The sequence below is a fragment of the Hyla sarda genome, chromosome 1 (genome assembly GCF_029499605.1).
Source record: "Hyla sarda isolate aHylSar1 chromosome 1, aHylSar1.hap1, whole genome shotgun sequence".
In the NCBI taxonomy this organism is placed as follows: domain Eukaryota; kingdom Metazoa; phylum Chordata; class Amphibia; order Anura; family Hylidae; genus Hyla; species Hyla sarda.
The window spans coordinates 596,601,484-596,616,268 of NC_079189.1; the positions used below are offsets into that span (position 1 = coordinate 596,601,484).

General features: G+C 46.1%; 1 protein-coding gene across 12 annotated transcripts in view; it reads left to right on the top strand.

Annotated features, from left to right (window-relative positions):
- The window catches only part of UNC13B (unc-13 homolog B), a 427,170-nt gene that overhangs the window by 351,792 nt on the left and 60,593 nt on the right, over positions 1-14,785 (top strand). For all 12 annotated transcript variants that reach the window (XM_056547105.1, XM_056547097.1, XM_056547089.1 and 9 more), the window contains 3 exons: positions 9,348-9,437; positions 12,209-12,343; positions 14,053-14,186. In XM_056547105.1, the coding sequence (XP_056403080.1) occupies positions 9,348-9,437; positions 12,209-12,343; positions 14,053-14,186 (359 nt within the window). The remainder of the gene's footprint in view (positions 1-9,347; positions 9,438-12,208; positions 12,344-14,052; positions 14,187-14,785) is intronic.

The following is a 14,785-nucleotide window of genomic DNA, read 5'->3' on the forward strand; positions in this document are numbered from 1 at the left end:
TGGAATAATACATACAGTGATGCCACAGTACTGGAATAATGCACACAATGATGTCACACTACAAGGGTAATGCACTCTGATGTCACAGTAGGCACTCTACGGCAATATTGCATACAGTGATGCCACAGTACTGGAATAATGCATACAGTGATGTCACACTACAAGGGTAATGCACTCTGATGTCACAGTAGGCACTCTAAGGGAATATTGCATACAGTGATACCACAGTACTGAAATAATTTGCACACTGCAAAGCTACACTACCTACCAGTAGGCGTGAGAATCACTTCTACCTTCCGCGATTTAACCTTTAACCTCTTTTGGACAACAGCGTCCCACTCCCCTTCTATGACACGCACTCAGGAGCTGAGCGTGGTTCATAGCTGGGTGGTCCGATCACGGTGATGCCCATCTTAAAGCTCTTAGACACCGCAATCAAATTTTATTGTAGCGTCTAAAACGCAAGTAAAAATGTCCCGGCAGCTCTGTGTAAACAAAAACACCTAACCTGCCAAATACAGGACCCAGGAAAGTGTCTGCTTCCCTCCCTCACAAGCGTCTAGAAAAAGTGTATGTGGTAGAGCTTTTCCCACCACAGCAGCGCTGCGCAAAATTCATCATCCTGCTGCACCTTCTTGATAAACAAGATGCACGCTAGTCAAACCCACCACCCAAATAAACGTGGGAAAATAGCTCTAAAGTAGACATTCTTTGATAAATCTGGGCCATAGGGTCCAACCAAAATGATACCTGCAAGGTGCATATACTAAGATAAAGTATACATAGTACAACCACAAAAGAAGTATGTATATATATATATTTGGTAGAGGGTTAGGAGGGCACTGCTTTTGCTTTCCATTTATTAATGTGTAACTGGATGATGGACTAATTAAAGCGGTGTCAGGGGCCATTGCTGCTAATATTTCGGTTCCCTGCCGTGATGCTAAGTGATGCGAAATACTAGTACAATACTCTGATAGCTAAAAAGAATACTCACTTGCACTCACCGGTCTAGTGGAATTCTGTGTTCCAGATTATCAGTTGTGAGATCAATGGATGATGGTGCTCATAGGCTAACAGCTTCTTCCGGCCTCCAATATACATATATATATATATATATATATATATATATATATCTACATACATATATATATATATATATATATACACACACTCACTGCTCGATAACTATATAGGCGTTCAGGAGTCCGGGGTCAAAGGGATCGTCCACGTAGACGTTTCTGTGGAGCACACCACAGAAGCGTCTACATGGACAATCCCGTGACCCCGGACTCCTGAACACCTAGATACTTATCGAGCGGTGAGTGTGTATATATATGTATGTATATATATATATATATATATATATATATATATATATATATATATATGCTACTTTTGTGGTTAAACTACAGGAATAATGCACACCGTGATGTTACACTACAGGGAAAATGCACACTGTAATGTCACACTACAGGAATAATGCCCAAAATGATGTCAAACTACAGGAAATGACCTCCTCATTGAAAGCAGGATCAGTGTTTCCCAACCAGCGTGCCTCCAGCTGTTGCAAAACTACAACACCCAGCATGCCCGGACAGCCTTCGGCTGTCCGGGCATGCTGGGAGTTGTAGTTTTGCATCAGTTCGAGGCACGCTGGTTGGGAAACACTGCTTACAATGAGGAGGTGGCTACCATATACTCTTTCTTTAGGCTGCTGTTTGTTTCTTGTGTATACATCCTCAGTACATAGGATTTTTGCTGTCCCCTGGCTGACGATCTGGCACCTCTTGTGCCTCATTTACAGGATCACACCCCACACTCTTGCTTGCAGCTGACACCTGCTGAGTGCCCGGAGTTAAACCAGCAGAATTAACAATCCTGTTAACCCCGGAGCGCTCACTCTACACATCGTGCAGTATTGTATATGGAAGCACAGAGGTGTTAATGACACGTGGGGGAGAATAGGCTTTTGTAGCATAGGCTAAAGAAATTCCGGAACATTGCTTCGTAAAGCAGCACAGAACATTCTCATAGATTTATCAGATCTTATAGATGTATCAGGGTGATCCATCAAGCTGCTGTCTCGGGGACCTTTCCTGTGTGACAAGCTGCAACCATATTGAGTTCTTTGGAATATAAGTGTTAGGGGATGTTATCTACTTTCTCGCTCTTATATCACCACTGTACAATGCTATCCTGTATTATACATAACTTATCCTGTACTGATCCTGAGTTATATCCTGTATTATACTCCAGAGCTGCACTCACTATTCTGCTGGTGAGGTCACTGTGTACATTACATTACATTACTTATCCTGTACTGATCCTGAGTTATATTCTGTATTATACTCCAGAGCTGTACTCGCTATTCTGCTGGTGAGGTCACTGTTTATATACATTATATTACTTATCCTGTACTGATCCTGAGTTATATCCTGTATTATACTCCAGAGCTGTACTCACTATTCTGCTGGTGAGGTCACTGTTTATATACATTATATTACTTATCCTGTACTGATCCTGAGTTATATCCTGTATTATACTCCAGAGCTGTACTCACTATTCTGCTGGTGGGGTCACTGTGTGCATACATTACATTACTTATCCTGTACTGACCCTGAGTTATATCCTGTATTATACTCCAGAGCTGTACTCACTATTCTGCTGGTGAGGTCACTGTGTACATACATTACATTACTTATCCTGTACTGATCCTGAGTTATATCCTGTATTATACCCCAGAGCTGTACTCACTATTCTGCTGGTGAGATCACTGTGTACATACATTACATTACTTATCCTGTACTGACCCTGAGTTATATCCTGTATTATACTCCAGAGCTGTACTCACTATTCTGCTGGTGGGGTCACTGTGTACATACATTACATTACTTATCCTGTACTGATCCTGAGTTATATCCTGTATTATACTCCAGAGCTGTACTCGCTATTCTACTGGTGAGGTCACTGTGTACATACATTACATTACTTATCCTGTACTGATCCTGAGTTACACCCTGTATTATACTCCAGAGCTGTACTCACTATTCTGCTGGTGAGGTCACTGTGTACATACATTACATTACTTATCCTGTACTGATCCTAATTTATATCCTGTATTATACTCCAGAGCTGTACTCACTATTCTGCTGGTGAGGTCACTGTGTACATACATTACTTATCCTGTACTGATCCTGAGTTATATCCTGTACTAGCTGAATACCCGGCGTTGCCCGGTTTTTCCTTCCTAATCCTTGTTGGGGAGGAAAATAAACAAAGGAGGAAGCTTTTGACTTCATATCCCGTCCTCATATATTTTTGTCATATCCCAACCCCATATCCCGACCTCCGATCCCATCATCATATCTCAACCTCATATCCCGTCCTCATATCCCGTCCTCCTATCCCGACCTCCTATCCAGTCTTCCTATCCCGTCCTCCTATCCAGTCCTCCTATCTTGACCTCCTATCTCGACCTCCTATCTCGACCTCCTATCTCGACCTCCTATCCCGTCCTCCTATCCCGTCCTCCTATCCCGTCCTCCTATCCAGTCCTCCTATCCAGTCCTCCTATCGCGTCCTCCTATCGCGTCCTCCTGTCCCGGTCCTCCTGTTCCGGTCCTCCTATCCCGGTCCTCCTATCCCGGTCCTCCTATCCCGGTCCTCCTATCCCGGTCCTCCTATCCCGGTCCTCCTATCCCGGTCCTCCTATCCCGACCTCCTATCCCGTCCTCCTATCCCGACCTCCTATCCCGACCCGTAATATGTGACCAGGTATTGAAATATCTCCAGCCGTACAGAAGTTATGTGGGAACATACATTTCCCATTGATTTGCAATGGACTTTAAACAAAAACCCCGACCCTCATAAATGGGGGTAGTTAAGGGTTAAATTAACTATCGTATATTTTAAGTGGACATATAAGTAACATGTGACCAAGTATTATCAAAATATCTCCAGCCGTTTGGAAGTTATGCAGTAACATATATTTCCCATTGACTTGTATGGGACTTTAAACATAAACCCCGCCCCTGGCAAATGGGGGTGAGTAAGGGTTAAATCACCTATCCTATGTTTGTTGTTTACATATAAGTAACATGTGGCCAAGTTTCATGTTAATATCTTTAGCCGTTTAGACGTGATGCTGGAACATACACACATACATACATATATATATACACACACACACACACACACACACACATATATATACATACACACACACACACACACACATATATACATACACACACACACATATATACATACATATATATATACACACATATATACATACATACACACACACACACATATATACATACATATATATATACACACATATATACATACATATATATACACACACACACACGTTGAGTTTTATATATATAGATTATACCCCAGAGCTCTACTCACTATTCTGATGGTGAGGTCACTGTGTACATACATTACATTACTTATCCTGTACTGATCCTGAGTTATATCCTGTATTATACCCCAGAGCTGTACTCACTATTCTGATGGTGAGGTCACTGTGTACATACATTACATTACTTATCCTGTACTGATCCTGAGTTATATCCTGTATTATACTCCAGAGCTGTACTCACTATTCTGCTGGTGAGGTCACTGTGTACATACATTACATTACTTATCCTGTACTGATCCTGAGTTATATCCTGTATTATACTCCAGAGCTGTACTCACTATTCTGCTGGTGAGATCACTGTGCACATACATTACATTACTTATCCTGTACTGATCCTGAGTTATATCCTGTATTATACTCCAGAGCTGTACTCACTATTCTGCTGGTGGGGTCACTGTGTACATACATTACATTACTTATCCTGTACTGATCCTGAGTTATATCCTGTATTATACTCCAGAGCTGTACTCACTATTCTGCCGGTGAGGTCACTGTGTACATACATTACATTACTTATCCTGTACTGATCCTGAGTTATATCCTGTATTATACTCCAGAGCTGTACTCACTATTCTGCTGGTGAGGTCACTGTGTACATACATTACTTTACTTATCCTGTACTGATCCTGAGTTATATCCTGTATTATACTCCAGAGCTGTACTCACTATTCTGCTGGTGGGGTCACTGTGTACATACATTACATTACTTATCCTGTACTGATCCTGAGTTATATCCTGTATTATACTCCAGAGCTGTACTCACTATTCTGCCGGTGAGGTCACTGTGTACATACATTACATTACTTATCCTGTACTGATCCTGAGTTATATCCTGTATTATACTCCAGAGCTGTACTCACTATTCTGCTGGTGAGGTCACTGTGTACATACATTACTTTACTTATCCTGTACTGATCCTGAGTTATATCCTGTATTATACTCCAGAGCTGTACTCACTATTCTGCTGGTGGGGTCACTGTGTACATACATTACATTACTTATCCTGTACTGATCCTGAGTTATATCCTGTATTATACTCCAGAGCTGTACTCACTATTCTGCTGGTGGGGTGGGGTCCCTGTACATACATTACTCATCCTGTACTGATTCCCGTCTTCTATTCATAGCTGATGTGGGCAGCGGGCTTTTATTGAAGAGGTTACACAGGTCACAGCTCTTCTTGTCTTATCCATCTGCGTCGCGATCAGTGCTGGAATTTCTCGCCGTGTCTCCTGCGCCCGTAACCCGTCATCCATCCCCACAGCTGGTTGTCAGCGGGTGGCGCTGTCAGCATCCTATTTGGCTGCTGTTATTCTGCTATGTCTGGTCCCAACCACTGCTGCGCTGGGCATTTAGCAAGAACCCCGTGTGCCAGAATGACATCTTTTTGGCGCCCTCACGGCCGCGCGGCTCCCACCAAGCTGTCTGGCTGTTAAATTATAAAACATTCTCCATCTGCTCTTTTTATGATTCCAGAGAAATCTCTCCCTTTTATAAAATGTTCTCTATGTTCCAATGCTGATATTACAGTTGTTGTTACATTCATGGTATTCATGGCCTCAGCACAGCGCCCTCTACTGGAGATTTGTGGTAGTTTGTCATAGACTATTATAGAATAGTAAACTACCTGTCAGTTGTCATAGATTAGGATTCCCCAGCGGGGTGGTTAATGCTGTTTGTTTATGCTGAAGTCGCAGCCTAAGTTCCCGTTGCCAGTGACTATCTTCGCTCACGTTTATCTGGGTTAAATCAATGTCGACGGATCAGCCGCTTCTTCATAATAGTTTAGCAAATAGTAAAGTCATTTAAAGAGAGGTTTCTATGGCACCGCTGTGCAAACTGGAGCTTGCCGTCCAGTCATGGTCTGGTGCGGTGTTTCCCAACCAGTGTGCCTTCAGCTGTTGCAAAACTACAACTCCCAGCATGCCCGGGAGTTGTAGTTTTGCAACAGCTGGAGGCACACTGGTTAAGAAGTCATGGTCTGGTGTGGGGTCTTATGTTCATGCTGGCTTCCTCTCCAGTGCCCATATCCTTCAGCCAGGCCCCATTTTCAGTAGTATGGTCCGTAAGGGTACGTTCTGCCGGCTTGCAGCAGCTTAAGTCCCTGGTGGTAGGACCGCACGGAATTCTGCCCAAAGAATGGACATGTTCATTTTTTGGGTGGACGTACCTTTTGCCGTTTGAATTCCGCCACAAAAAATACACAGTGTGCTCAGAGCAGCAGAATCTTATTTAAAACAATGGGACTTCTGCCGGCTGGATGTCTGCGGTGTGAATGTACCCCGTTAACTTACCTGTGACCCTACTAGGGGAACGTTTTGTTTAAGGTTATGCATGTAAAGCTTCCCTGCTTGCGGAGGACAGTGATTGCCAATTCATGCAACTGACATAGTTAAAAAAAAAAAATATATATATATATATATATATATATATACCGAAATGTCATGCAAAGTGCTTTATTCCATGTGGTACAAAAGCGACGTTTCGCCGGCCTCACGCCAGAATTCTCAAGTGAGAATGCTGGCGTGAGGCCGGCGAAACGTCGCTTTTGTACCATATGGACTAAAGCACTTTGCATGACATTTCGGTGTGCTGCATATTACTACTGTTATTACCAAGGAACCAGAGGACCGTGGCTCCAGCATGCGTGCACTCTGCCTACAGACCTTCATCTTTCTTGATGTTCTGCTTATTTTTGGATTTTATATATATATATATATATATATATATATATATATATATACACATACACACACACACAGACACATATCTGAAGAGGGAAGCAGCACTCAGGGAGCACAGTGAAGTTGGTGCACGTAGAGCCAGACCTTGGTCAGGGGTCCAAAGGTAAACAACAAGTTAGGATAAATCCGCAGCACACAAATCCATTAAAGGTGAAAAAAAGGTGAAAATGTATTCCATAACCAGGTGAATGTTACAGCGACGTTTCAACCAGCTCTCCTGGTCTTTCTCAAGCCTAACACAAGTGCCTCAAGCCTCTAGTTTTATAGGCATAACAATTCCAAGTACAATTTGCAGAATATGTGAAAATACATAACAAAAATTCACTAAGTGTTGATTTGCTGTGAATTTTTGTTATGTATTTTCACATATTCTGCAAATTGTACTTGGAATTGTTATGCCTATAAAACTAGAGGCTTGAGGCACTTGTGTTAGGCTTGAGAAAGACCAGGAGAGCTGGTTGAAACGTCGCTGTAACATTCACCTGGTTATGGAATACATTTTCACCTTTTTTTCACCTTTAATGGATTTGTGTGCTGCGGATTTATCATCACTTGTTGTTTACCTTTGGACTAGAGATGAGTGAACTTACAGTAAATTTGATTCGTCACAAACTTCTCGGCTCGGCAGTTGATGAATTATCCTGCATAAATTTGTTCAGCTTTCAGGTGCTCCGGTGGGCTGGAAAAGGTGGATACAGTCCTAGGAGACTCTTTCCTAGGACTGTATCCAACTTTTCCAGCCCACCGGATCACCTGAAGGCTGAACTAATTTATGCAGGATAAGTCATCAACTGCCGAGCCGAGAAGTTCGTGACAAATCGAATTTACTGTAAGTTCGCTCATCTCTACTTTGGACCCCTGACCAAGGTCTGGCTCTGCCTGCACCAACTTCACTGTGCTCCCTGAGTGCTGCTTCCCTCTTCAGATATGTGTATATATATATATATATATATATGTATGTGTGTATATATATATATATTTATACACATGTGTGTATATATATATATATATTTAAAATGTAAAGATATATAGATATATGTGTAGATATATATGTAGATATATATAGATATTCAAAAAGACCGCAGCACTCCAAGTAGTGGTGAAAAAACGTGAAGAAGCGTTTATTCCATCTAGTTCAAAAAGGGCAACGTTTCAGCTACGCACATGCAGCCTTTAGCAAGCCCATATGTAGATAGAGATGAATTAGATATGTGTGTTCACACACATATATATATATATTTAATATATCTATATCTATTTACACACAGCTATTTAACATATAAAGATATATAGATTGATAGATATGTGTATATATATATATAGATATTTATTTAATATGTAATGATATATAGATATGCATGTATATATATATATACATATATACACACACACACACATATCTAATTCATATCTATTTAATATATCTATCTGTATCTATTCACACACATCTATTTAATATATATGTATATATATAAAATTGATGTGTATATATACATTTATATATTAATAACTATTGTGCAATGAGGAGACATAACACTTGGTTCATATGGGAATTATCTCTGCATTCAGGACTGCTAGCTCCACTGATCCTGCCTTAGTCATCCTGCTACACTATTCGGGCCCATTCACATAGCAGATTTCCAAGTGGAATTTCACTGCAGCAGCCTCCCATTATTTTTAATGGGATTCTGTTGTGCCATGCATGCCGCAGAATTTATGTGCCGGAAAATTCTGCCACAGAAAGTAAAATTCCGGACTCGTGAACATGTTCATTATATCGACTGAATCTGCTCTGATATAGCAATGGAGATGGCGCATATCAGAGCGGTCCGTCCTTCAGGTAAGCAATGCCCATCGTGGATATTCGGATCATCAAATATCAGCTTTATCTTTCTTACCTAATAAATAATAAAAATGAAGAGTTTCATTAATAAAGGAAGACTGGAAAATAATGAAAAGATGTGATGGTTCGCAACATCTTGTCGTGCTGGCTGTGCAGCTTTGCTTAGGAGGTGCACACATAAGATATTTAATAAAGAACATTGTTAACAAAAGGATACAAACGCTTAAAAAAAACCTGTCCCTAAAATCTGATGCTTCTGGTATTTTTCTGGTACTTGTGATGTTATTACTGATGTTATCTCAAATCTTTTCTCATCTTCCTATAGAATAACTTCCCTGCCAGCAGCCCGGACAGACTGCAGGATCTGAAGTCTACAGTGGATTTACTCACCAGCATCACATTCTTCCGCATGAAGGTGAGTGATCGGAAGATGTAGAGATGTTCTTTTCCTCACCCCTGAATATTGTTTTCTCTCTCCTGATTCCTTCTCTCCAGGTGATTTCCCTCACCCTCTGCCTGGTGCTTTCCCTCACCCCCCCCCTGCCTGATGATTTCCCTCGCCCCCCTGCCTGGTGATCTCCCTCGCCCCCCTGCCTGGTGATTTCCCTCGCCCCCCTGCCTGGTGATCTCCCTCGCCCCCCTGCCTGGTGATTTCCCTCGCCCCCCTGCCTGATGATTTCCCTCGCCCCCCTGCCTGATGATTTCCCTCGCCCCCCTGCCTGGTGATTTCCTTCGCCCCCCTGCCTGATGCTTTCCCTCGCCCCCCTGCCTGGTGCTTTCCCTCGCCCCCCTGCCTGGTGCTTTCCCTCACCCCCCTGCCTGATGATTTCCCTCGCCCCCCTGCCTGGTGATTTCCCTCGCCCCCCTGCCTGATGATTTCCCTCGCCCCCCTGCCTGGTGATTTCCCTCGCCCCCCTGCCTGGTGATTTCCCTCGCCCCCCTGCCTGATGATTTCCCTCACCCCCTGCCTGGTGCTTTCCCTCACCAGCCCCCCCCCCCCCCCCCGCCTGGTGATTTCCCTCGCCCCCCCTGCCTGGTGATTTCCCTCGCCCTGGTGCTTTCCCTCGACCCGCCTGCCTGATGATTTCCCTCACCCCCCTGCCTGATGATTTCCCTCGCCCCCCTGCCTGGTGATTTCCCTCGTCCCCCTGCCTGGTGATTTCCCTCGCCCCCCTGCCTGATGATTTCCCTCGCCCCCCTGCCTGGTGATTTCCCTCGCCCCCCTGCCTGGTGATTTCCCTCGCCCCCCTGCCTGGTGATTTCCCTCGCCCCCCTGCCTGGTGATTTCCCTCGCCCCCCTGCCTGGTGATTTCCCTCGCCCTCCTGCCTGGTGATTTCCCTCGCCCCCCTGTCTGGTGATTTACCTCGCCCCCCTGCCTGGTGATTTCCCTCGCCCCCCTGCCTGGTGATTTCCCTCGCCCCCCTGCCTGGTGATTTCCCTCGCCCCCCTGCCTGGTGATTTCCCTCGCCCCCCTGCCTGGTGATTTCCCTCGCCCCGCTGCCTGGTGATTTCCCTCGCCCCCCTGCCTGGTGATTTCCCTCGCCCCCCTGCCTGGTGATTTCCCTCGCCCCCCTGCCTGGTGATCTCCCTCGCCCCCCTGCCTGATGATTTCCCTCGCCCCCCTGCCTGATGATTTCCCTCGCCCCCCTGCCTGGTGATTTCCTTCGCCCCCCTGCCTGATGCTTTCCCTCGCCCCCCTGCCTGGTGCTTTCCCTCGCCCCCCTGCCTGGTGCTTTCCCTCACCCCCTGCCTGATGATTTCCCTCGCCCCCCTGCCTGGTGATTTCCCTCGCCCCCCTGCCTGATGATTTCCCTCGCCCCCCTGCCTGGTGATTTCCCTCGCCCCCCTGCCTGGTGATTTCCCTCGCCCCCCTGCCTGATGATTTCCCTCACCCCCTGCCTGGTGCTTTCCCTCACCAGCCCCCCCCCCGCCTGGTGATTTCCCTCGCCCTGGTGCTTTCCCTCGACCCGCCTGCCTGATGATTTCCCTCACCCCCCTGCCTGATGATTTCCCTCGCCCCCCTGCCTGGTGATTTCCCTCGTCCCCCTGCCTGGTGATTTCCCTCGCCCCCCTGCCTGGTGATTTCCCTCGTCCCCCTGCCTGGTGATTTCCCTCGTCCCCCTGCCTGGTGATTTCCCTCGCCCCCCTGCCTGGTGATTTCCCTCGCCCCCCTGCCTGGTGATTTCCCTCGCCCCCCTGCCTGGTGATTTCCCTCGCCCCCCTGCCTGGTGATTTCCCTCGCCCCCCTGCCTGGTGATTTCCCTCGCCCCCCTGCCTGGTGATTTCCCTCGCCCCCCTGCCTGGTGATTTCCCTCGCCCCCCTGCCTGGTGATTTCCCTCGTCCCCCTGCCTGGTGATTTCCCTCGCCCCGCTGCCTGGTGATTTCCCTCGCCCCCCTGCCTGGTGATTTCCCTCGCCCCCCTGCCTGGTGATTTCCCTCGCCCCCCCCCCTGCCTGGTGATTTTCCTCGCCCCCCTGCCCGATGCTTTCCCTTACTCTCATTCGTAGTGCTTTCCCTTACCCCCCTTCCCGGTGATTTCCTTCTCCCCTGCCCAACGCTTTCTCTCACCCTGGTATTGTTTCTCACCCCCTGCCCGGTGCTTTTCCGCAGCTGATAAGTGGGGCAGCATGGTTATAAGCGATCAGGGCTGTCAGTTCAGGACACTAAGCCGGATGTGACAAGCAGAACAGCGGGAAAGCAGGAATCAGCTTGCATCTGTCTGACAACACTGGATGTGTCACCCAGCATTTAGCTCAGAGCTGGCATACAGGACTGGCACCATGCTTCCCTATCTTCTTTTATTTACTGTAATAACAGGCTCTAGCTCTGGAGTAATGAAGATAACAGATTGGAGATTTTTAACAAGTGGGAACCATAAGGCTGCAAATCAGGCTGGTCGCCACGCCGCCGCAGCGGGAAAAAGCTCTAAGTGATTTTATAGGGAACAGAACGAAAACTCACTATGGCGTGCACTACCATTTAGTTCCCACCGGCTCTGTATGTATTGTGATTCCTCAACAACTGAAGGGCCACAGGTCACAGACCACTGGTATCGTTGACTTACTGTGATTTCTAAGGCAGTTTTATGACGTGTTGGAGCTTGGAGGCAATGACATTTCATCTTGTTCATCTAGGTAAAATTCTTTATTGTTTGCCTGGCAATAACCTTACACTGTTCTGACAGGTACAAGAGCTGCAAAGCCCCCCACGTGCCAGCCAAGTGGTCAAAGACTGTGTGAAGGCCTGCCTGAACTCTACCTATGAGTACATATTTAACAACTGTCACGAGCTGTACAGCCGCGAATACCAGACCGATCCGGTAAGTGTGGCGACACATGAAGATCTTCAACAATGTCCTAATGCAGGCATAGGTACTGCAGATGTTTTCGACTACATCTCCCATGATGCTCTTGCAGCCAATATGCAGACAAAGCCTCATGGGAGATGTAGTCCAAAACATCTGCAGTGCCGAAGGTTGCCTATGCCTGTCCTAATGCCTGAACAGCAGGATAGATACTGAAGTTGCTCAATGGTTCTTACCAGCCAGTTTCCTGCGGCAGGGGGGATTTTCCACAGCAGGCTCCACGGAAGTCAACATAATCTGCTGCAGATTTTCTAATCAACATAATCTGCTGCAGCTAAAACTTGTAGCGGGAAACTTGCAGGTAACTCACTTATAAACTGCCCCTTGTTACGCTCTGAGCCATGCAGATTCTTTACATGTTTTTTTAGGTGTTTAGCCTCTGTATTTGGCTCACAATTCCCTCCTTTGTGCTGCTCACTTATTCTGACATCCACTGCTCAGGAAATCAGAAAAGAAGACAGGACTACACTCACCATCCAACGGATCTTTATTCAGAGGTGCCAGGCATGTCAAGCAGGTACAGGTGTGGAAGCGGGGGACGTAACCGGGACAGATTGTTTCACGCTTTCAGAGCGCTTCTTCCAGCCGGTATACGTATAGGCGTATGCCGGCTGAAAGAAGCGCTGTGAGAACGTGGAACTGTCTGTCCCGGCTATGTCCCCCGCCTCTACACCTGTACCTGCTTGACATGCCTGGCACCTCTGAATAAAGATCCGTTGGATGGTGAGTGCAGTCCTGTCTTCTTTTCTGTTTTATTGATCCTTGCTGCCGGACCTATGCACCACTGCTACCAACGTTAGACCCAAGGTTTTCTGCGCTCTCCACTGTAATACATGTTTAGCTCACCCGAGTCATAGTCCAGTTCGTGTCGGACCATTTGTCTCTTCTATTGACTTTACTGCTCAGGAAAGGGCGTGTCCAAGGCAAGCACAGAGCCCGCCCTCACTCACCATACATTCACTTCCTCCCTGTGCTGTGCTGGGTCTCTTCATCCAATCACTGCAGGCTGCTCTGTAACCCCTCTTCTCTGTTTTCATACTGCAGTCTGATAGAACAGGAGTGAGCACAGAGGAGTGCTAGTCCCGTCCACATTTCCTGGACTTTGTCCCTGCCTGTACTACAGCTGGGACAAAGATGATGCTGCAGCCGGACAGGATTATGTTTTGGGTGGTATGGGGACCCCTAGTGGTGATTTCTCTAAAAAAAGGAGATAATGTTTTTTTATGAAGTAAAATAGAAAGGTTAATGTTTTGCCAAGATGTACAACATATAAAATGTTTTTCATTCTGACAGTGCTCATTTCAGCTAACCCGAAAGTTAACCCGTCATCGCTTTCATACTGCCTTAGGTAGTCATTGGGGCAGTCCTTGGTGGCTTCTCCCAACCCCACCAGCATTATTTTGGTATTGGGAGAGATCTATCAATCCAGCTATTGCAAAACTACAACTCCCAGCATGCCCGGACAGCCAACGGCTGTCCGGGCATGCTGAAAGTTGTAGTTTTGCAACAGCTGGGGACACCCTGGTTAGGAATCACTGTTCTAGATACTGCCCTGCCTATATTACCTTACAATTCTTGACAGGCTGTGGGGACCTTGTTTTTTACACTTCCTCTTATGACTATATAAATATCCCTTTATTTTAAATTATTTTTTGCTTCCGCAGAACAAGAAGCAAGATTTACCTCCGGAAGAACAAGGACCTTGTATTAAGAACCTGGACTTCTGGCCCAAGCTGATCACGCTGATCGTATCGATCATTGAGGAGGATAAGAACGCCTACACCCCTGTCCTGAACCAGTAAGCACCCCTCCGCTCCCCTCCCCTCCCAGATCCTCCCGCTGCTGTGCGTCTGCTTATTGTTCTCTCTCTAATCCTTCTGTGCTTTGTAGAGATGTCATCTCCTGTCAGTCTGTCTCCCTGTCTACTCTGTCTCTTGTTGTATAAGTGACTCTGACGTCGGCCGAGGTGCCAGCGCTTACTGACACGGGGTGAGTGAGGGAGTGCGCTGCTCAAATATACATATATATATGCCTGCCACCTGACTGCCTTAGGTTTTATTTTTATTTTTTTGCATGCTGGAGGTCAGTGCAGTGCATGAGGGGCAGCCCGGCAATATAGAGATCTATTACTGCAGAGATGTCAGTAAGGGCCATCAGTGTATTTCGGATTTACTTACATTTACTTTCTAGTATGAAGCGGTAGCTGCAGTAGGTAAGTCAGCTCCTGAAATACTCTGTGCTGTCTTATCTCTGTGGTCAAAGGCAGCTCCTTCCCATGGACCGGTCTCTACCCTGCTCCTGTAATCGGCACCCTCCTTTCCAGAAATACTCTGTGCTGCCCTATCTCTATCGAGATGATGCCTCTATCCTGTGGACTGGTTACTACTCTACTCCTGT